Here is a 24,402-nt window from a genome sequence, read left to right on the forward strand (position 1 = left end):
TGCCCTAGCTGGATGTGAACCCAGGACCCTCGTGCTGCAAGGAAACAACCACTGAGCCACTGTGTATTATATTATTTATTAGGGGTGCATTGGTATACAGGTCCCAAATGTGTTCCAATGCTATAGATGCCAGAGGTTTCGGTTTTATGTAACCCTTTCACGACCTGGGGTCATTGGTACATCAATGCCCAGGTCATTTTCGGACATCAGCTTACGGCAACATACTGATGATTTCCATGGCTACCATCGGGGCTCTGCGATCACTCTGTAGAGGGAGAATTCTCTGTCAGGAGCTCTATAGATGCGGCGGTCGTGCTGACCGCAGCATCTATAGGGTTAACTCTCAGTACCGGAGCGTGGCTCCGGTGCTGAGAGTTGCGGTGGGTTCCCAGCTATCACTGATAATTTATGATTGAGGATAACACAGGCGCAGAAGCTGCGCCGGTGTTATCCTCGATCGTAAATTAACGTCGCTGCAGCCTCAGGCATAGGCTGCAGCTACGTTAATTTACAGTGCAGCGGCGGGAGGGGGATAACATGATGTCTATGGCCTTGTAAAATTTTTTACATTTTATGACCCGTGGATATTTAGGGGGACAGGTATCATTTGTGGAATTTTTTGGCACTAGCGGATTTTTCATATACTGCATAAAAATCCCTGGTCCACGCGCAAGATTTATCTTCAGGTACATGGGCCTTGATAAATATTGCACAACTTTTTTGTGCTTTTATTTGGCCAAAACAGATACAGTGCCATTCCTGGTGCCATAAATTACCTTTAGCTCAAGCCAACTCTTAAAGAGTACTCCGGAGAAAAACATGTTTTTAAATCAGCTGGTGTTAGAAAGTTATATAGATTTGTAAATGACTTCTATGGAAAAATCTTAAGTCTTCTAGTACTTATCAGACAGCGGTGGCAGCAGGCAGCACTGTGTCAGACTGGAAAGAGTACACCACTTCCTGCAGGACGTACAACAGCTGATAAGTACTGAAAGACTGGAGATTTTTAAATAGAAGTAACTTACAAATATGATACACATTTTTAGTTTGTCCAACGTTTCTATAATATCTATGAACATCTTACAAAGTGTCCAACTATTATGGTGCAAAGAAAGTGCTGTGCTACTTTGTCTCCCGCTTTGGTTCTTCTCTCAATATACTATTTGGTTGGCCACTAGTTGGTAAAAGGTAGTGTATAAAGTATATAGTAAAGTGTGATGTTATTGTAAGAGGAGTTAAGCAGGATTAGAAAGCAGCACCACCCCTGTCCCCAGGTTGTGAGTGATATTACAATTCAACTCCCTTCACTTCAAAAGAACTGAGCTGCAAAACCCCCACCCAAACTGAGGACAGAAGATGTGCTGTTTCTGGAAGGAAGCGGCTATATATGTTTTAAATCCTGGACAACCCCTTTAATTTCACAACAGTCTTATGTTTATAGGAACATACTGTCAACACATCATGTGATCATTATGTGGCCAAACGACATCACTAGTAACACCATGACCTTATGCACTACAGCTGGTAAACAGGATATTAAAAAAAAAAACACAAAATGTGCAACGAACATAGAAACACATCAGAACTAAATTTGGCTAAAATGGGAGTAAAATCAAGACTTCCCACTTCGGCTGGGACATTCATTTACAAATACACACAATCTGATGGTGTCTCTTTAAACTAAGATTTATTTTGGCATATAAAGGGGTTGATCAACACTTTGTAACAGCTGTGGGTCAGAGGTCGCCCATCCTTAACGAAGACAGTATTGTTTGGCTTCTAACTCTAAGGTAATAAAGCGTCTTTCTTTCTCTAAATTTACAAGGCAGGATGTGAGATGATATAAAAGTTTTTCTATTTATTGATCCCACTAGGCTACTGCATATCGGAATGAATATTGGGACAAGTGCCTGTGTGTTCCATGTACATAAGTTACCACTACTCCTTGCATAGTTGTACACACAACATCCTCCACTCTGCGCAGGGAGGGAGGCGAGACTCACATTCCACCCAGTGAGAAGCCTGGGAGGGACACAGCTCCTGATTCAGCTGCTCTCTGCTGGCTGTCACTGTCCGGGGACACTTCTTCACCTGCTAGCAGTGAGATCTTACTCCTTTCTACTCCTCTGCACCTTGTACAATTATACAGATCACATTTACATGATCTGGAAAAAAATTATCACATTGCCAGGTGGATATATCTAAAGATTTTTTTTAACCAGTGAGAGTGGACGGATGTGCATGACAAGTACAGCATCTTACTGGACACCTGGAGAAGAGCATCCATGATGTCACCACAGTCCATCATCTAAACAAGAGCTGACCAGCCTTTATCTTCTGAACACTTTGCAGAACAGTAATGGATCAGAACAGGAGAAGATACTACGTTGGGTGTGTTTGATGGGACTGCTGAGACTCAGCGGCATGGCCGAGGGTGGGTGTGTGGAGGCTCAAAAGTGCTGCAAAGGCAGAGATTTGACATGTGTCAGCAAGGGCTGGAGAATGGACAGGGAATATGGCACCTGTTTCTGCGATCAGGTGTGCACGAAAACCATGGACTGCTGTCATGACTACTCGCAGGCATGTCCAGGTAAGAAAGCAGCACTACTTTTAGGCTATGTTCACACAACGTATTTTGCTCAGTATTCGTAGCCAAAATCGGGAGTGGAACAGACAGAGGAAAACAATGATGGAAAGATGTAGCCAGTTGCTGTGTTTTTAACCCACTCCTGGTTTTGGTTGAAAAAAAATGAATGTGTAGTCAGACCTGATTTTACTTTATAGGCATGGTATACCTCAGGAAATGCAATGCATACACAAAATGTCCAACAGTAAAAAGCAAAGATTGGCAGAGTAACATAGTACACTCTGTTTCATCAAATAGTTTGCTAAGATCCTTATTTTTTAATATCTATAGAGCAGGTGTTTATCATTTGTACACGGGGGGGGGGGGGGGGGGGGGGGAGAGACAGTATACACGGTAAGTACTTGCACCTGTTGGTTGCTGTTGCATTTTTGTTTTTTTGTTTACACAAAATGTCTATAGGGTATGATAGCCCAGCAATTTTATATATATAATATATATATATATATATATATATATATATATACATTCCTTCATACTCCCTGCAGTCTGTCAGCCCTTGTTTCCCATCCTCTCCATTCCTGCTACAATTTACCTGCACTCTCACTCAGCTATACACACGGCTGCTACAATGTGCCTGCACTCACACTCAGCTATATACACTGCTGCTACAATGTGCCTGCACTCACACTCGGCTATATACACTGCTGCTATAATGTGCCTGCACTTACACTTAACTATACACTCTGTTGTATATAAAGTTTCTGTCTCTGTCCTGCAGCACAGCTCTGTGATTCTCACTTCCTGGTCATTGCTGAACACCCCCCCCCCCTTCCCCTTTGTTTTCATGTGACCACACAGACCTCTTCTCTATTCTAGCCTATTTTAGTCCGCTACTGCATCTGCATCTCCATTCTGTATCTACAAACTGCTGCTGTTTTTCAGGTTTATGCACTTACTTTACATTATACTCCACATGCTTATTGCTATACTGTACAGGCACCACTGTGTGTGTGTGTGTGTACATATATATATATATATATATATATATATATATATATATATATGTATATATATATATACATATATACACACACACATATACATACATACATACACACACACACACACACACACACACACATATATATATGTGTGTGTGTGTGTGTGTGTGTATGTATGTATATGTGTGTGTGTATATATGTATATATACATACACACACACGCACGCACACAGTTTATTTGTTTTTGTTAATAAATGTATGTATTTTTTTAATAATAAAACAAGTTACAGATAACACATGACAATTTATGGTATTCAGTTGCATACACTGGGACTGTACGTTCTGCATACTAGACAGTAGATTTTACCCAGCATATACACTAAACATGCACATGGTATGACTGATGCCTGTGAAAGGTGAGGAAACTTTTCATTTTTAAGCGACCCTTTAAGAGATTTCTCGATGTTACATCTGGTCAGTCTTAGTTGCCATTCTATTTAGATAAACAACTCTTATTTAACATTTTTGTTAGATAAATCAGAAGGTGAATCCGCCTCATTCCCCATAACTGTAGCACTGAACATAGTAAGGGTATGTTCACACCTCGTTTTGGGTCCCACGCCGACGGCCACATTGACTTAAATGAGCAGGAGGGAGTCATTATATGACTGTGTTCTGCTCATTTGCAGGATGTACACGGCTTTTGTGCAGGACTCAAAAGTGTAGTCGACCACGCTTTTGTGTCCTGCACAAAAGCCGTGTACGTCCCGCAAATGAGCAGAACACAGTCACATAATGACTCCGTCCTGCTCATTTAAGTCAATGTGGCCGTCATGTGGCCTTCGGCAGCACGTCAGGCTGCACGTCCGCATCCTTTTTTCACTGATTCCTGACGTGCAGCCTGACGTGGGACCGAAAACGAGGTGTGAACATATCCTAAGACATAAAGTTTGGCATCCTGTTGCTTTGCAATTGTTGGAGAACTTCTAGGTCTAATAAATATGGACTATATAATGCATTATCAACCTTAGCCTCAGAAACCCTGTGTAAAGCCTGTCTAGTTCTTGTAAATTTTCCTTTAACGTGTATGCGTCAGGCTGTCATTATATCATAAGCAATTCAGGAAGACGAGGAACAATTCAGAAATTCCTTTTAATATCCTCATCTGGGTGGATAAATCTTGGCTCTGGGACTTTAGGAAATGACTAATTGATCCTATTATTTGATTTCATTTTTCTTGTTCTCGTTCCTTATAACCAGAAGGGAAACAGAACTAGCCTCATTAAAAAATGAATGACAAAAGCAAAAGAATGAAGTAAAGCCATTTTAAGGCAAAAAAAACCTCTATAAGTGGTCTTAGTAATATATAACAGGTGATACAAGATTACTTTTCTTTTTTTAGTCTTGTTGGTGTTGAAACATATACGTGAAATATTACAAGTAGCTGTTACATTTCTGGGTATGGGTCTTCCATAGCTGATCCTGAGGAACACATGTAAGCAGTAAACACTGTTTATATGGCTACATCTGAATATGTTACTCGCCTGTTTATCACAGTAGATGCTCAGTGGTGAAGCGAACAGAGAAAGAATATATCCAAATTCATTATTGCATAGTCAGAATATATGTCAAAGCCAATGGGAATCCAAATATGTTAACAAGAATCAGGCAACGAGTCAACCTCAAGTAACAAAATAGTAGGGTAAAGTCTGATACAGCAGCAGGGGTTAATCCAAGTGAGTACTAAAAGATAGCCAGGTCATTATACAGAGATCGCAATCCACATGTGCGCCAGGTAACCTATGGATATTGTAACTGTCGAGGAGGAAAGAATCGGGTAGATTCAAATAAAACACGCCCACAGACTGTTGATTGGACAGACAGCTGGACCTGCAGATTGGTTGTTTGACAAAGTCTTGTGATTGGCTAAATGGTCCAATATAAGCATTCCATCCAGAATTTATACCAGCTTACAGAACACAGATGGCGAGTATATTGCAAAACAGAAGTTTTTGTGGACCTCTAGAGAAGTTACGTATAGGGGGACATTTACTTTTGAGTCTAAAACATGCTATTTTTTGTATTTCATTACGTAATTTTTTTTACCCAGCTTAACAGGACTAATTTAACAAACTTTTCATAACTTTGTGAATAGAATATTCTCAGAATATTTGCAAAAATGGCGCCAACAAATTCACCTGGCACTGACCAGACATAGGTATTAACCAATTTGTGTAACTTTTTAAAAAAGGCGCAAATGATAAATTGGGCACAAATCACAGGTTATGTGAAAAAAAGGCAGATTAAAAAAAAAGTTTAATCTAGAAAAAAAATATATATAAAATTTAGACCAAAAATTATCTAAGTTGGAAGAATACAATTGCTTAAAGGGGTTATCCAGAATTAGAAAAACATAGCTATATTCATTAAAAGGTAGTTTGCTTGAGTTTGAAATAGCCTCAATAGTTATAGCAGGTGCGCTAATTCCAAGTATATATGGAATAGACACTCTACCATTTTGTAGTAATATAAGGGAACAATATAAATACTATCTGTAGATTTGTACTTGAACCAAGCCATAGCAGAACAAACAATTACCATATTGTGGATCCCATTGTTGCCACGTCCCCATGTCAGTCCTCAGTAAGCATTCATCAGTGGCTGACCATTTGTATGGTCTTCCCCCTAAAAAACATATGAAGACTACACAGAATAATTTTATTGAATGAAGTGTCCATTGTTATTACATAAAAGAAATAACGGCTAGAATTCTAAATTAACTAACAGGTTTGTAAGGCAAAAGCTGAGCCCTAAGCTGCAAGGCCTGGCTGATAAATCTGATACCAGGTCCCTGGTGATGAACAGTAATTGGCCGGAGTCAAATGACAGATTGTTTTATTTAAATGAAAGGTTCAGCTAATGTCATTGTTGTTTCGTTCATTCATTGCAATGAATTACACCACTCTAACCAGTATGAAATAATACCTAGTAGTACATGGTGTTTCTTTTCTCAGCTAAAATGGTAGTGTTGGGAGGTCACACCTTTTTCTATAGAAATAGCATGCGCATTCAGCTCGGGCACAGAATAGGGAGATTGGGCTTCATACCTGCCTTTTATTAGTTACCAGTTTTATGCTTAAAGGGGATGTATCGTTAGAAAATTACCCATTGCTGGCGTCACATTTCAGTGATGAACTTTGATTTTTAAAACTTTCCTTGTCATTACTATACAGTATATTAGGCTTGATTTACAGTGTTTTGCCGCGTGTTTTAGGTATTTTTTTGAAGGCCACACTTATGTGTATTCTGAGCTCTGCTCAGACTAAAGGCCCTATTACACCGATTGATTATGGGCCATATTTGGCTGATAATCACTTAGTGTAATAGCTTGTGTTAAAAGGCAACAATCAGCCAAAATGCACAATGTCGGCTGATCCTTATCTTTCAACATGTTGAAAAAAACTTCAACGATAACAACAGTCTGCTGGCTGTCACTCTAATAGCCGATATCTCCTAAGGCCGTGATGGCGAACCTATAACAGTGCTGACACGCGTCGCCATAGTTGCTGACACGCGGCCGCATACAGAGAAGTATGTGGCCGCATGCAAACTCCAGGACAGCCCAGCGGCCTTACAGTGCGGCCTGACCCCACGTATTCCCCGCCCCACGTACCGCTCGGACGCAGCTACAGTGACGTCACCCGGCATAGTAGCTGTGTCCGTCCGGCCACAGCGGTGCCGCGCTCCAGCCTCCAGCCCAGTCTTGCTACTGCCTCCATCGTCGTCTCCTGGTGCCACAGCCCGCATCCTGGACAGCAGCAGAATTGTAAGTGTGTGTGGGGAGGGATGGAGGTCGGTGGATTGGGGTCAGGTGGGGAATTGTGTGTGTGTGAAGGGATGGGGCCAGGTGGGGTATTGTCTGTGTGTGTGTGTGTGTGTGTGTGTGTAGGGGTCAGGTGGGGTAGTGTATATGGGTAAAGAGGTCAGGTGGGCTAGTGTGTGTGGGGTCAGGTGGGGTAGTGTATATGGGTAAAGAGGTCAGGTAAGCTAGTGTGTGTGAGGATGGGGGTCACGTGGGGTAGTGTATGGGGAGGGATGAGGCTCAGGTAGGGTAGTGTATGGGGAGCGATGAGGGTCAGGTAGGGTAGTGTATGGGGAGGGATGGGGTTCAGATAGAGTAGTGTATGGGGAGGGATGAGGGTCAGGTAGGTAATGTGTGGGGAGGGATGAGGGTCAGGTGGGGTAGTGTATGGGAAGGGATGGGGGTCAGGTGGGGTAGTGTATGAGGAGGGATGGGGGTCAGGTGGGGTAGTGTATGAGGAGGGATGGGGGTCAGGTAGGGTAGTGTATGGCAAGGGATGAGGGTTAGGTGGGGTAGTGTATGAGGAGGGATGGGGGTCAGGTGGGGTAGTGTATGGGGAGGGATGGGGGTCAGGTAGGGTAGTGTATGGGGAGGGATGAGGGTCAGGTAGGTAATGTGTGGGGAGGGATGAGGGTCAGGTGAGGTAGTGTATGAGGAGGGATGGGGGTCAGGTGGGGTAGTATGTGTTTGTGGTTTTTAGTTGACTTCACACAATATTTTTTGGTTTGAGTACAGTTATATATTACAATTACATATTTTTGCTATTTAAACTATAAATAGCGCAAAATTACGGTGGTTTTTCCCGAAGTGACACACCATCCGAGTTATACTCGTTTTTTGCCGAATGCTGACACACCAAGCTCAAAAGGTTGCCCATGACTGTCCTAAGGGCTCCCCAGACAATCTAAAAATCAACCAGGAAGCCCTTCCCCGTGCCCCCACTTACTGTTGGCGCATGTAATAGCGCCGGCAGCGAGCAGGGGACAAGGAGCAAGCAAATGCTGATCTGACAGGTTGGCAATCGCTTGCTTCTCCTGATTGGCCTGTGTAATAGAGCCTTAGGTGAAGAGGATGTTACTGCTTTGCCTCACCACTGCTCAGGCAGCTATATGAGTGCAGATAAAGCGGCTTTTCAATATGTTTCCCCCAGCAACCTATCTTACCTTTCCATGGACAAAGTATTCTTGGGAAAGAGAGTGCCCTAGCTACCAATCCTTGTCTTCCTTCTGTGCCTTAATGAATTATAAATAATGGCCTATGGTACAATAAATGTGTTGTATATTCCGAGTCCATTAATATCTTCCCTAGTTCTCTCTTCTGCCAGTTGTTTTATTGTTCTTTAAACTTCTCCCCCATCCTGTGTAATTCTCCCTCTCCTGGATGAATTTAAAGAGACTGTCAGTAGGTTCATGGTGTCCTATCTCATGGTAGAATAAACTAGTGACGGAGAAGCTGAACAGAATAAGGTGTGACTTATATTGTTCTGTGCAGCTGATAAAAAGATATCCTTAACTGGTGCCAGAAAGTTTACAAATTTGTAAATTACTTCTATTTAAAAATCTCAAGTCTTCAATTCCTTTTCAGCTGCTGTATGTCCTGCAGGAATTGATGTATTCTGACTCGGAGCTCTCTGCTGCCACATCTGTCCATGACAGGAACAGAGGTGGCAGCAGAGAGAACTGTGTCAGACTGGAAAGAACATACCACTTCCCGCAGGGCATACAGCAGCTAATTGCAGCTTGCAATTTTTACATAGAAGTCATTTACAAATCTATATAACTTTCTGGCGCCAGTTGATCACTGACCAGTGCCCTGCAATAGCATGTTAATAGCAGGATATTTTCCAAATCATATTAGGTGATAGTCACAGCTCACAGAACACATCTAGAACAGGGGTCTCAAACTCAATTTACCCGGGGGCCGCTGGAGGTAGAGTCTGGGTGAGGCTGGGCTGCATCAGGGTTTCCACAAGAAAAGCTCTTACAAAAACATTCCAATGTCATTAAATGTAATTATTATTATTCAGATTCAAATGTCTGTATTGACAGTTCCTTAACATTTAACTTTCTGAACATGAATGTTACATCAGGTGACTCACAGGGGACGTCTTCATTGATCGGAGTTCTTCCCTTTTCATCATCTTCTCCTTCTGTCCTGGGCCATTGTGAGAACTTCTCCGAGCCACGAATCCACAGAATCTACCAGAGAAACATATTAGGCTCCTCACACTGGCACCATCCTCATCTCTCTACTAACTGCACATCTGTATTGTCCCATTTACACCCTCGTTTAGTGGGTAGGCTGACTATCTGATCCACCTTATAGTATATGCCCCCCTCTGTGTAGAGATGGCCCCTTGCTCAGTCTTCCATATAGATGGCCCCATGTGCATCTCCTTGGGAGCCCCTCTCTGTGTAGTCCCCTCCTTATCTTTCCCCCATATAGATGCCTTCTTTATGTTGCCCCCCTTATCTCCCCCCCAAATAGATGCCTTCTTTATGTTGCCCCCCTTATCTCCCCCCCATATAGATGCCTCCTTTATGTTGCCCCCTTATCTCCCCCATATAGATGCCTCCTTTATTTTGCCCCCCTTATCTCCCCCCCATATAGATGCCTCCTTTATGTTGCCCCCCTTATCTCCCCCTATATAGATGCCTCCTTTATGTTGCCCCCTTATCTCCCCATATAGATGCCTCCTTTATGTTGCCCCTCTTATCTCCCCCCCATATAGATGCCTACTTTATGTTGCCCCCCTTATCCTACCCCCATATAGATGCCTCCTTTATGTTGCCCCCCTTATCTTTCCCCCAAATAGATGCCTCCCTTATAAATGCCCCCACTGTGTTGTCCCGTTATACATGCCCCCCCCCCCCCTCTTTGTAGATGTTGTCCCCATATCTTGTCCACCGCAAAGCAGATAAAGAACAAAACAAAAAAACAACTCACCTAACACCTCGATCACCCGTTGCAGCTCCCTTCTTACGGACAGGCCCCGGCTGATGCTGCCTCCCTGGGGGTGTCCCCGGGATTCACCGTCCAACACAGACTCTGCTTGCGGTCACAAGAGTGATCGATCAATGGGCCGGGCGGCGGACGCCAGGGCAGTGCTCTGGCAAGGAGGGGGGCCGCCGGGCAGTAAAGTGGTGGGGGCCGCAAACTAGTGTCCCGAGGGCCGCAGTTGGCCCGCGAGTTTGAGACCCCTGATCTAGAACGTTCTCCCATAGAAGTCAACGAGTCATCTAAAGACAACATTGTCCCAGTGTCCATGTGGCTGCTGTAATGCACATTTCTAAATGCTGTTAGCAGCTCACACAAGATGTCCACCCCCATAATGATGTACAGAAAATAGAATGAGAATCAGAAAAAACAGATGAGAAAAAAATTTATATGTATTAGTATCTAGGTTTGACTGGTAAAACAAAACCCTAGGTGATACATTCCCTGTCTAAAGTGATACATAGCCACTGACTAAGATGTGGAGAGATTTCTGTATTCAATGTAGTTCATACCCTTATCTTACGGTATAAAGCGATGCCTCTAATAAACTGATGTTGGTGTAAGTTTGGTCATTGTATTATTACCGGGGTATAGAAATGGGACATAGTATATAGGAAGTGTAGAAAGACTCTCTGTACACCTCCCATATTACTAACAATGGTTCATAATAACACAACTGACTACTGTTTGGTTTTGACAGTGCTAGAAAATGACAAACAGAAAAATCTTGGCAAAGGATTAGATAGAGTTTCTTTGGAAGCTGTTAGAAGAATTTCAGCCTGATCAGATGAGAACAATTTGCTCTATTCTAAATCCACAAATTGCAAAGCAGTCAAAATAAGGCTGTGGTGGATAAGTAGATTCCAGCAACGCAACCACTGGCCAGCAAAGTGTATCCTAAAAACTATCAAGAGAAGCAGTGGAAACAGAAAATGGCCTGTAACTCAATTAACCGGGTCCAATAGTATGAGAAATATATATATAATATAGAGGTAAACAAGGGCAGAACATACCAGTCCGTTCACATTTAGCTCAATATTAGGCTATGTTCACACAACATACGGCCAACGGCCGTTGTATTGAGTGTCAAGCAACGGCGGTTGTGCTATTGAAAATTGCTTTGAAATTAATGCACAACTGCCGGAAATAATTGCTGCGGGATCGGGCTACCAGCAGTGCAGAGCTTGCTCAGGAATGGCAGCAGGCAGGTGTGAGTGCATCTGCACGCACTGTGAGGCGGAGACTCTTGGAGCAAGGCCTGGTCTCAAGGAGAGCAGCAAAGAAGCCACTTCTCTCCAGAAAAAACATCAGGGACAGACTGATATTCTGCAAAGGTACAGGGAGTGGACTGCTGAGGACTGGGGTAAAGTCATTTTCTCTGAAGAATCCCCTTTCCGATTGTTTGGGACATCTGGAAAACAGCTTATTCGGAGAAGACGAGGTGAGCGCTACCACCAGTCTTGTCTCATGCCAACTCTAAAGCATCCTGAAACCATTCATGTGTGGGGTTGCTTCTTAGTCAAGGGAATCGGCTCTCACAATCTTGCTTAAAAACACAGCCATGAATAAAGAATGGTACCAGAATGTCCTCCAAAAGCAACTTCTCCAAACCGTCCAAGAGCAGTTTGGCGATCAACAATGCCTTTTCCAGCATGATGGAGCACCTTGCCATAAGGCAAAGGTGATAAATGGCTCAGGGAACAAAACAGAGATTTTGGGTCCATGGCCTGGAAACTCCCCAGATCCTAATCCCATTGAGAACTTGTGGTCAATAATCAAGAGACGGGTAGACAAACAAAAACCAACAAATTCTGACAAAATGCAAGCATTGATTGTGCAAGAATGGAGTGCTATCAGTCAGGAGTTGGTCCAGAAGTTGATTGAGAGCATGCCAGGGAGAATTGCAGAGGTCCTGAAGAAGAAGGGTCAACACTGCAAATATTGACTTGCTGCATGAACTCATTCTCACTGTCAATATAAGCTTTTGTTACTCATAATATGATTGCAATTATATTTCTGTATCTGATAAAAACATCTGACAAACACATATAAAAACCAGAGGGCAGCAGATCATGTGAAAATAGAATATTTGTGTCATTCTCAAAACTTTTGGCCATGACTGTACAGACAAATTACCAAAACGTAACATGCTCACTAGGGGACAGACTACCAACTACATCATACTGTCAGCACCAGTGGTAGGGCCCAGGTGCTGACAGATTCCCTTTAAGTTATACAGTATTATGTTCAGCATTTCTGTCCCTAGTTTGTGCTGCCCTCATCTAAGACAGCATAAACCTAGAGACAGATTCCCTTTAATGTAAGTTGGCTTTTCTCTAGAGCTAATCATACAGGGTCAAGCTACTATACTGTTTTCCAATCAGCTTTTATCATGGAGGGAATCTTTAACCCTTTGAGGACCAGGCCCAAAATGACCCAGTGGACCGCGCAAATTTTGATCTTAGTGCTTTCGTTTTTCCCTCCTCCCCTTCTAAGAGCTCTAGCACTCTCAGTTTTCTATCTACAGGCCATGTAAGTGCTTATTTTTTACAGGAATAGTTGTACTTTGTAATGGCGTCATTCATTTTACCATAACATGTATGATGGAATTCCAAATATATTATTTATGAAGATATAAATAGGTGAAATCGTAAGAAAGAATGCAATATGGTAACGTTTGGGGGGTTCCTGTGTCTACGTAATGAACTATATGGTAACAGCGACATGACACTATTATTGCATAGGTCAGTCCGAACACAACCATATGCAGGTTACACAGATTCTCTAATGTTATATATTTTTTTTTATGAAATCCTTTTTTTTGGCAATTAAATATTAATAAAATGGGCCTATTGTGACGCTTATAACAGTTTTATTTTTTCACCTACGGGGCTGTATGGGGTGTCATTTTTTCCGCCATGATCTCTAGTTTTTATTAATACCATATTTGTGAAGATCGGACGTTTTGATCACTTTTTATTGATTTTTTTTAATATATAATGTAACATAAAATCAGTAATCTGCGCACTTTTTTCCCTCTTTTCGTGTACGCCGTTTACCGGTCGCAATGACGCTTGTTATATTTTAATAGATCGGACAATTACGCACGCTACGGTATATTATATGTTTATCTATTTATTCATTTTTATATGTTTTATTTATATAATGGGAAAGGGGGTGATTTCAACTTTTATTGGGGGAGGGGTTTTGGGGTAGTGTGTTAGTGTTTTGAACTTTTTTTTTTTTACACTTTTGAAGTCCCTTTGGGGACTTGTACATACATTACTTTGATTTATACACTGATGAATGCTATGCCATAGGCATAGTATTGATCAGTGTTATCGGCGATCTGCTCATTGAGCCTGCCTGTGCAGGCTCAGTGTAGCAGATCGCCGATCGGACCGCACGGAGGCAGGTAAGAGACCTCCAGCAGTCCGTTTCAACGATCGGGACCCCCGCAGTCACACTGCGGGGGTCCCGATCGGTAAGTGACAGGGGACTCCCCCTGTCACTTACACTTAAACGCTGCGGTCGCGGCGCGGTCGCGGCGGGTTAGGGGTTAATGACACGCGGCCGCGCGGTCGCTGCAGCGTGTCATTACCGGGGGGGTGCCGGCGGCTCACAGCAGCCGGCCCCCACCTCCTATGAAGCGCGCTCCGCTCCGGAGCGCGCTTCATAGCGGGAAGAACACCCATGACGTAAGGTTACGTCATGGGTCGTCTGGGGACAGACTTCCATGACGTAACCCTACGTCCAGGGTCGTCTAGGGGTTAAAAAGGGTCCTGTAGGTCCACCAGAACTAGAGACTCTTCTCTGACTTATTGCCTTGGCAAAAAAATGGGTCTCTTATTTAAAGGACAAGTGCCATGAAAACCTTTTTCCCAGTAATTGAAGCACATTACAAAGTTATATAACTCTGTAATATGCTTCAATCCCCTATCTGCCTCCCTTCCCTGCCTTTTCCCCCCTCCACCCCCCAGCAGGAAGTGTCCTGACTCACACAGACCTGATTACTGTCGTCACCGTCACCAAGCTCTTCTCTCAGCTCCTTCTCCTATTACACTAGCCTCCCCCCTCCCCTGCCTTGTCAGGTGACTCAGCTTGCTCACCTCCGATTGGCTGAACAACTGCAAGCCATCACTTGTCACATCTCACTTGCTTATCTTCCCTCAGACTGACTGCGGCACATAGGCAGCTCCCCCCTCCCCTCATCCCCTCTCTCCTGCTGCCGTGGACTCAGTGAAGGAGTCATGTCACTAGAGAAGATAAGCTGAGCAAGCTGAGTCACCTGACAAGGAGGGGATGGGGAGGCTGGTGTAACAGGACCTAGAGCAGCCCTCCTGCTGATGACTCATCCTCACAAGAAGGAGCTGCCTGGTGACGGTGACGACAGTAATCAGGTCTGTGTGAGTCAGGACACTTCCTGGTGGGGGGTGGAGGGGGGAAAAGACAGGGAAGGGAGGCAGATAGGTGATTGAAGTATATTACAGAGTTATATAACTTTGTAATGTGCTTCAATTACTGGGAAAAAGTTTTTCATGGCACTTGTCCTTTAATGAAACAAGGAATTCGGTGGAATGTGATAAATGGCATAGAAATTGAAGTTTCAGGAAAGTATCACTCTAGTGATCTAATCACTAGAGATGAGCGAATCTCGAGTATGCTCAGGTTCCTCCTTTAATTTGTTTAGACATTGGATGCAGCCCTAGGGGTTCCTGGAAAACATGGATGCAACTAATAGCCTATGGCTATTAAAGAATGGCTGCATTCAACTTCTTCAGCCACTGATAACCAAATGTCACTCATCTCTATTAATTACAAGGTAGGAAACATATTGTAATAATGAAGGAAGAACATAACGAGTATAAAATATTTTTCGAGCTTCAAAAAAATACTTGTTCTTCTAGCTCGTGCCTGTGTTGTTGGTGAATGGAGCCATTGGAGTGGCTGTGCAGTCCAGTGCAGCCCAACATATAGAGTGCGCACACGTCAAGTGTTACAGGAGCCTGAAAATGGAGGGGAGCCCTGTCCAAACCTGGAGGAGAAGGCTGGATGTCTGGAATATTTCACAAACCAGGGCATCGAATGTGGACATTTGCATGGTAAAGTATAGTCACCTTTTATTCTAACCACTCAGTACTTAAAGCGTAAGTGTCATGTTTTTTTTTATTGCAGAAATCAGTAGTATAAGCGATTTTAAGAAACTCTGTAATAGGTTTCATCAGCCAAAAAAGCAAGAAGCAATCTCCCAGCCTCCCCCCCTGACTTCTTATCTGTGCATTATCAGGCAAACACGTCTTCATTACAGAGAAGCCAGTGAAGACGGGCTCTGCTCTCTCCATTGTAAGCCTGTGAAGGGGGGAGGGGCTGAGGGAGATGAGGGAGCAGGAAGAGGTGACATGAAGGTCAGCTGTTTGTAGACTCTCTGGGCACCTAAAACGCTAAATTCAGGTGTCAGAAAGGTCAGTGCTTATCTATGAACTTACTGAGAGAAGATTGCAGGGTGTTGTGCTGTGCAAGACTGCTCCGTGCTCAGTCACTCCTAACAGCCCCTCCCCTCTCCATAGCCACATAATGGAGACAGAAATCCTGCTTTATCTTCAGTAAGGGGGGAGGCTGGGAGATTGCTTTTCAGTCCAGAAGGAAACTCTTTTAGTACATAAAACCTATTACAGAGTTTCTTAAAATCGCTTGTACTGTTGATATTTAATGTTTTCAAAAAAATGGCCCTGAAATGACAGTTACGCTTTAATGTATTATTCTTCATTGTACACAATGTCATCACTATGTAGGTAGTTGTAATTGACATTCTTATATACTGTGTACATTACATATGACTGATTGGGCATGCATACTGTTTTTGGGGATATGTAATATATATCATACAGAATGAAAAAGAGCTCCTTCATCATTGCCTGATCTTCACTATAGTAAATGAGTGCCAAGCCTATTACACTGCTCTATTATCATGCAGCGATGTCCCTGCAGGCCTTGTTAAAATGAAGTTCATACCTTACCTCTACATGGTGTTCACTTTGCTCCTGCCCACAGCCTCGGGTGCAACTTCAAAACCAGGTTCCTGAAGTGATAGGCAGGCCTTGGCCAGTGATTCGCTGAGCAGCCTGTCACTTCAAAGACCGGCTCTGAAATTGCACCAGAGGCTGCGGACAGCAGGCAGAAGCAAAGAGAACACCAGGGAGCGTGCAGAGCTTATGTATGCACCTTATTATTTCCTTTACACAGTCATCAGCCGCCTGCTTGATTTTATGTCAGCCTGGTGTACAAAGCTTTTACGTCAGGACCTAAAGACACGATCAGCCGATGATCGCTGTCATCGGCTGATCATTGTCTTTACTACACAGAGCTATGATCTGCCGAATTAGCCCGATTCGGCAGATTATCGCTCCATGTAATAGGGCCCTTAGAGGCTGGTAATATCAGGAGTCCCAACTAGTATTTGAGAATGGAGAAAAGAGCATGCATTTCTAATACCCCAGTATGTTACCCAGCACAGCCTTACCAGACAGATAAAAATTTTTCTGAATAACAGTCCTTGTTGTGTCTATATTCTTCCATAGTCCCTGCCTTCATTACTACTTCAGAATATAACAAAGAACGAAAGAGACGCGCAGTGCCGATAGACTGGGCATCTCAAACAGAGGATTCTGGGTATAGTATTAAACCTGATCAATAGTTATAGAGTGTTGTCATATACAGTATACAGTACTTTTATCCTAATACATCACTGTGGGTATTACACTGAAATGTTACATAGAACTTCAGCCACCGTTATTTAAATGCTGAACAATCGGACATGAGCATGCTCGAGTTGCGATAATCTCTCTTATTTGTCTGATTGATAGATCTGGGCCTATATGTTTTCAGAGATATTCAAAGTAGCTCTATTCCACAAGGAAAAATGCTTGGTGTCACCTATTGAGGGTAACATTCCTGGGAGTCAGGACTCCTTTAGGCTATGTTCACACGTTTTCTATAGTTTGTTTAAAATTACTTCTGTCATTTTGAGTCTAAAATAATGGGCGTTATTTATCTGTCAGGCCTTCCCTTAGGGCATGACGGCTGCTGGTACATTATCGTAGTTAGGGTTACTAATTTGACCTTGGGTGTGTCTTGTGTCTTAATTAAAAAGTCCATTTAACTTAAACTGTGAAAATAGAGAGAGAACGGTGACAAAAGAAAAATGGTGTGTGAAAAACTAATAAAAAACGTCCGCTGTTTGCAAAAGACACCCGAAAATAATGATCATGGTAATTATTTTGACGTCCGCGGCAAAAACGTCCGTTATTGAATACATTGTGCGCATTGGACATCAGTCTTTCAATTGACTTTAATGCATTGCCATTGCAGTCAGTTAAATCGTGGCAAAAACGGACGTTATTTTAAATTGCCTGCCTCTTCACTATTTTTGATGTTGTGTGAACATAGCCTAAACAGTTTTCATACATGACTGAGGATTAACCAGCAAGCCCGAGTTCCTCCCAAAAAGTCTTCATCAGATCAGACTGTACTGCCTATTAAGATGTTTAAGGTGCAGGGCTATCTTATGTGATATAAATAAATAATTTGTGGCTGTTTTCAGGTTAACATTCTATTTTCTCCTGTTTCCATCAGGTACTGTGTTGAGTTCCAGATTGAATCCTTTTCTCCAGCCTGCATGACTGAGGATCGCCCACATGCCCGCTGGATGCTGTATATCAGAGATGGCTATACTGTGTGTGTGGCTTGCCAACACCCTGCAATGAATGTTCGGAACCATCGTTGCTATGGGGATGGCAGTGATGCTAACAGGTAAGAATTCTACATTTTTCTGTATGCCTCATTTGTATAATTTAATATATATATTTGTATAATACACCTGGCAGAAAAATGTAAATACTGTATATTCCTGGGTGGTAACGTTTATATTGGGGAATAAAGGAAATCGATTGCTGATTGAAAGAGCAGGGAGATGTCATTGGTTATACAGTATGTGCAACCGAAACCAATCACATTATAGTCGAAAAGGTCAAAATATTCCTATTAGAATCTATAAAAAAAAGAAAAATTACATCCAACAGTGAGGATAAACTATTAAAATACTCAGAACCTAATCTGCAGCTGCCCGATCCTGAGGGTAAACACCTTATATTATACCCTGTCACTACCTAAACCATGAGCGCTAACAGTCAGACACAGGATTATTATGGCAGATTTACATACAAGGGGGGAAATTTATCAAACTGGTGTAAAGTAGAATGGTCTTAGTTGCCCCTAGCAACCAATCAGCTTCCACTTTTTATTCCTCTGTCTTTGAAAGATAAAAATTGGAATCTGATTGGTTGCTAGGGGCAACTAAGACAATTGCACTTTGCACCAGTTTGATAAATTCCCCCAAGGTCTTTTCACAATTGCATGGTTTACACACTTGGCATGTACTTCCCTATTTATGAGGGTATATTCACACAAACGGTCTCGCAGCGAGATTCTCGCTGCGAGTCCGGCAGGTCCTGGCAGTTCCCACAAACTATATACTCGCTGCAGTCTGAATGACCGCAGCGAGTATGTAATTCTGCCGCCCTTAACCCCTTCTGCTCCCGGCCGGCTCCCCCGCTGTAAGCATACATAACCTCTCCTCGCTGCACGGGTCCGGCATCCTGCTCTTCCGCCCGGCCAATCAGTGTGTTGCCCAGCCACAGCCACTGATTGGCCGGACGGGAGAGCAGGACGCCTGACCCGTGCAGCGAGGACAGGTAATATATGCTTACAGCGGGGGAGCTGGCCAGGAGCAGAAGGGGTTAAGGGCGTCAGAATTACATACTCGCTGCGGTCGTTCAGACCGCAGCGAGTATATAGTTTGTAGGAACTGCCAGGACCTGCCGGACTCGCAGCAAGAATCTCGCTGCGAGACCGTTTGTGTGAATATACCCTGACACTGATTTATCAAAGTGTGTAAGGCCATACATGTATGATTATGATGCCAGGAGCGCCAAAACATACAGACACGGACAGAGGGAATCCAGCCTTATGCTTTAAATGTGGCCTGTGTATCGCAGATCGGATAAGAAGTAAAAAAAAACCAAAAAAAAAACCTTATAAAATGCAAAAAAAATATACACTACCGTTCAAAAGTTTGGGGTCACCCAAACAATTTTGTGTTTTCCATGAAAAGTCACACTTGTTCACCACCATACATTGTGAAATGAATAGAAAATAGAGTCAAGACATTGACAAGGTAAGAAATAATGATTTGTATTTGAAATAACATTGTTTTTACATCAAACTTTGCTTTCGTCAAAGAATCCACCTTTTGCAGCAATTCCAGCATTGCACACCTTTGGCATTCTAGCTATTAATCTGTTGAGGTAAGCTGGAGAAATTGCACCCCACACTTCTAGAAGCAGCTCCCACAGGTTGGATTGGTTGGATGGGCACTTCTGGCGTACCATACGGTCAAGCTGCTCCCACAACAGCTCAATGGGGTTCAGATCTGGTGACTGCGCTGGCCACTCCATTACCGATAGAATACCAGCTGCCTGCTTCTGCTGTAAATAGTTCTTGCACAATCTGGAGGTGTGTTTAGGGTCATTGTCCTGTTGTAGGATGAAATTGGCTCCAATCAAGCGCTGTCCACAGGGTATGGCATGGCATTGCAAAATTGAGTGATAGCCTTCCTTATTCAGAATCCCTTTTACCCTGTACAAATCTCCCACCTTACCAGCACCAAAGCCACCCCAGACCATCACATTACCTCCACCATGCTTATCAGATGGCGTCAGGCATTCTTCCAGCATCTTTTCATTTGTTCTGCGTCTCACAAACATTCTACTTTGTGATCCAAACACCTCAAACTTGGATTCATCCGTCCACAACACTTTTTTCCAGTCTTCCTCTGTCCAATGTCTGTGTTCTTTTGCCCATCTTAATCTTTTTCTTTTATTGGCCAGTCTCAGATATGGCTTTTTCTTTGCCACTCTGCCCTGAAGCCCAAAATCCCGCAGCCGCCTCTTCACTGTAGATGTTGACACTGGTGTTTTGCGGGTACTATTTAATGAAGATGCCAGTTGGGGACCTGTGAGGCGTCTGTTTCTCAAACTAGAGACTCTAATGTGCTTATCTTCTTGCTTAGTTGTGCAACGCGGCCTCTCACTCTGGTTAGAGCCTGTTTGTGCTGTCCTCTGAAGGGAGTAGTACACACCGTTGTAGGAAATCTTCAATTTCTTAGCGATTTCTCGCATGGAATAGCCTTCATTTCTAAGAACAAGAATAGACTGTCGAATTTCAGATGAAAGTTTTTTTTTTCTGGCCATTATGAGCGTTTAATTGGCCCCACAAATGTGATGCGCCAGAAACATAATCTGCTCAAAGGAAGGTCAGTTTTGTAGCTTCTGTAACGAGCTAGACTGTTTTCAGATGTGTGAACATGATTGCACAAGGGTTTTCTAATCATCAATTAGCCATCTGAGCCAATGAGCAAACACATTGTACCATTAGAACACTGGAGTGAGAGTTGCTGGAATTGGGCCTCTATACACCTATGTAGATATTGGACCAAAAACCAGACATTTGCAGCTAGAATAGTCACTTACCACATTAGCAATGTATAGAGTATTTGTTTAAAGTTAGGACTAGTTTAAAGTTAACTTCATTGAAAAGTATAGTGCTGTTCCTTCAAAAATAAGGACATTTCAATGTGACCCCAAACTTTTGAACAGTAGTGTATATATTTATACTTGGAAAAAAAAGGTTTAAAAAAACCTGTGAATTTTGAAACGACTGCGGTTTCTTTCTCAAGTGTTGTAATGGTTTTGGAACGCATTGTTTGTAACTTAAACGTTAAGAACATATTTAAAATTAATTTGCTTAAAACTAAAAAAAGCACTTTAACCCCTTAAGGTCAAAGCCTATTTTCGTTTTTTGCGCTTTTGCTTATTCCATTTTAAGTTTAAAAGTCCATAGCGCTTGTATTTTTTCACCTAGAGACGTATATGAGCGCTTATTTTTTGCGAAACCAATTGTACTTTGCAATGACAGGCATTGTTTTTCCATAACATATGCTGCGAAACCGGAAAAAAATCATTTGCGCTGTCAAATTGAAAAAAAAAACGAATTTGTTTTGATTTCGGGGAGTTTTGCATTTACGCCGTTCGTCCTATGGTAAAACTGACTTGTTATGCATGTTCCTCAAGTCGTTACGATTACTATGATATATAACATGTATAACTTATATTGTATCTGATGGCCTGTAAAAAATTCAAACCATTGTTAACAAATATACGTTCCTTAAAATTGCTCCATTCCCAGGCTTATAGCGCTTTTATCCTTTGGTCTATGGGGCTGTGTCAGGTGTCATTTTTTGCGCCATGATGCGTTCTTTCTATCGGTACCTTGATTGCGCATATACGACTTTTTGATCGTTTTTTATTACATTTTTTTCTGGATTTGATGCGACCAAAAATGCGCAATTTTGCACTTTGGAATTTTTTTGCACAGACGCCGTTTACCGTGCGAGATCAGGAATGTGATTAATTAATAGTTCTGGCGATTACACGCGCGGCGATACTAAATATGTTTATTTATTTATATTTATAAAATGGGAAAAGGGGGGTGATTTGGACTTTTATTAAGGGAGGGGATTTTTTATTAATAAAAACACTTTTTTACTTTTTTTTTTACTGTAACTAGAAGCCCCCCTGGGGGACTTGTATATAGACAGCACTGATCTCTCATAGAGATCAATGCTGTGTATATACACTGCAAAGATCGATTAGATCGGTCATAGATTACTATGGCCTGCTGCAGGCCATAGCAATCTATTGCCGAGCCGGGATCAGCGTCATTCCGACGCTGAGGCCCGGCACGGGCAGAAGAACGGATCTCCCCCCCGCGATCGCATCGCGGGGGGGAGATCCGAGCCACTAGACACCAGGGATAGTGTGTACAAAGCCTCTAAGTGCAGCTGTCAGGTTTGACAGCTGCACTTAGAGGCTTAATTAGCCGGCGCGGCAACGGGACCTGCGCCGGCTAATAGAGGCACTGCCCGGCTGCACGTGTCAGCCGGGATCAGCGCTGTTCAGAGCGCGGTCCTGGCGGGACCCCGCTCTGAACGCCCCGAGCGGCACCATGACGTATCAGATACGTCATGGGTCGCTAAGGGGTTAAAGGCTGTGTTCAGTCTTCTATAGGCAAGTTAAAGGGGTTATCCAGCACTACAAAAACATGGTCACTTTCTTCCACAGACAGCCCCCTCTCTTGTCTCCAGCTTGGGCGGGGTTTTGCTGCTCAGTTCCATTGAAGTGAATGGAGCTTAATTGCAAACCGCACCTGAACTGGAGACAAGAGTCGTGTTGTCTCTGAAAAAAAGTAGCCATGTTTTTGTAGCACTAGATAACCCCTTTAATGTCCGTTGTTTGTTAATGATGGCCGTAAATGATTATAAACATGGGCGTCTTTTTAAAACCACTGGCCGTTATTTTGAATATAAAGACATAGTCTGTCAGGCACAATATTAGGCTCTGTTCACACAAAGGGTATGTGCACATTGAGTAAATGTGGCAGAATCCCGCCTGCCTCAGTGTGCCATAGCCTGTCTATGAGAGGGCTCACACACCTCTGCTCCAGCCGCTCTCCGCACAAAGAATTGACATGTCAATTCTTTGCGTGGAGAGCGGTGGGAGCGCAAGCCCTCTCATAGACAGGCTATTGCACACTGAGGCAGGCAGGATTCCGCCACATTTACTCAGTGTGAACATACCCTTATAGTTGGAGGACTTTTATGGTTTCTTTCATTCCATCAAATTATAACCTTACTGATGACAAAAAACTAATAAATATTGTACTCACTTCTGCCTATAAAGGAGTGGGGTTAGGAAGGAGAGAACCACATCCACACTTCCGGGTCTCAGGATGCTTAATTGTACATTGAGGTCTATTGATCTCTACTTATTGCCTTTCACCTGGTCCTCTGCTCTCACCCTTGGTTTACTCTTTATTTAGACTGGACAATAATTTTTACATGGTTTGTGAGGTTTACTTTGAGTTGTGTTACCTTGCATATAGCACTGACTATATATTTGCTTATTTTTTGCATTTTCAGAGACCAAATTCTTCACTGGCAAGCTGTGGGTAAAAGCGAGTGTCATGGAACCTGGAAAAAAGTTAGAGAGGTTGAGACATGCTCCTGCCCCTTGGTTCATAGCTTTATTTTCACATAATGTAAAATAACAGATTATACGGACAAAATACAATTTACTATATGTTTTAAGTATTACTGGTAAAATACTAACATATGAATGCCTGTGCACAAACCCTAAACCGGGGACATAACTGGCTTTTTACATGACTGGTGCTATTAGCAGGTGGTCCCATCAATAGAATGGATGGGGCGCCTGTTCTTCCATCCTATAAATATAAATCTTTCCTTATGGTAATTGTTTGTCAACTTGAATTGTTTATGTGCCAGAAGTTCTTTTCTATTAACATCTAAGTTTTATATTTAATACCTGCAGAGCCTGTTTACCACTATATTATTGTGATACAATGAACGTACATGATGAATGTATACTTTATTACTTTAAAAACAGAAAAATAAATGACAGAGGAAAAATAAAGCGATATAATAAAATATTTTATGTTATACATTTGCATTGTAATGTTTGCACTAGGATTTCTTACAGTATATTGTTTGTGATGAAGGTCAGATTTTTCTTATGAACACTAAAAATTGCTTTTCCACTTTAGGTTTTCCAATTATTAGATTCTAGAAAGCTTTGAAGAATCTGTCACTTTTCATATTATGTCGCTGTATTATCAGCAATTGTCATGCGTCTTGTGAATGGCGTTACTCATGAGGGGAAATAATTGAGAATCTCTGCTGCTGCTTCTTCTCCCCAGTAGAATACAGGCAGGGCTTGTGCAGTGATCATGACATCCCTACTACTCTTTAGGGTACTTCACAG

At 42.6% G+C, this 24,402-nt stretch overlaps 1 protein-coding gene across 1 annotated transcript; it reads left to right on the forward strand.

The window, feature by feature from the left end:
- The first annotated feature begins 1,654 nt into the window (after positions 1-1,654).
- On the forward strand, positions 1,655-24,072 carry LOC138775265 (somatomedin-B and thrombospondin type-1 domain-containing protein-like). The gene is made up of 6 exons (XM_069955865.1): positions 1,655-1,790; positions 1,875-2,590; positions 15,355-15,549; positions 17,026-17,116; positions 18,080-18,256; positions 23,541-24,072. Exons 2-6 carry the CDS (start codon positions 2,401-2,403, stop codon positions 23,656-23,658), a joined length of 771 nt encoding a protein of 256 aa, XP_069811966.1. The 5' UTR covers positions 1,655-1,790; positions 1,875-2,400; the 3' UTR covers positions 23,659-24,072.
- Positions 24,073-24,402: the final 330 nt, after the last annotated feature.

This window comes from Dendropsophus ebraccatus, unplaced genomic scaffold (genome assembly GCF_027789765.1).
Source record: "Dendropsophus ebraccatus isolate aDenEbr1 unplaced genomic scaffold, aDenEbr1.pat pat_scaffold_1436_ctg1, whole genome shotgun sequence".
Taxonomy (NCBI): Eukaryota; Metazoa; Chordata; class Amphibia; order Anura; family Hylidae; genus Dendropsophus; species Dendropsophus ebraccatus.

Bases quoted from the DNA above. Each gene is read 5' to 3' on its own strand.
- LOC138775265 (XM_069955865.1), top strand. From the start codon at position 2,401: ATGGGACTGCTGAGACTCAGCGGCATGGCCGAGGGTGGGTGTGTGGAG. The intron at 15,550-17,025 runs GTAAAGTATAGT...ATTCTTCCATAG, and splicing joins CGAATGTGGACATTTGCATG to TCCCTGCCTTCATTACTACT. The intron at 17,117-18,079 runs GTATAGTATTAA...TGTTTCCATCAG, and splicing joins TCTCAAACAGAGGATTCTGG to GTACTGTGTTGAGTTCCAGA.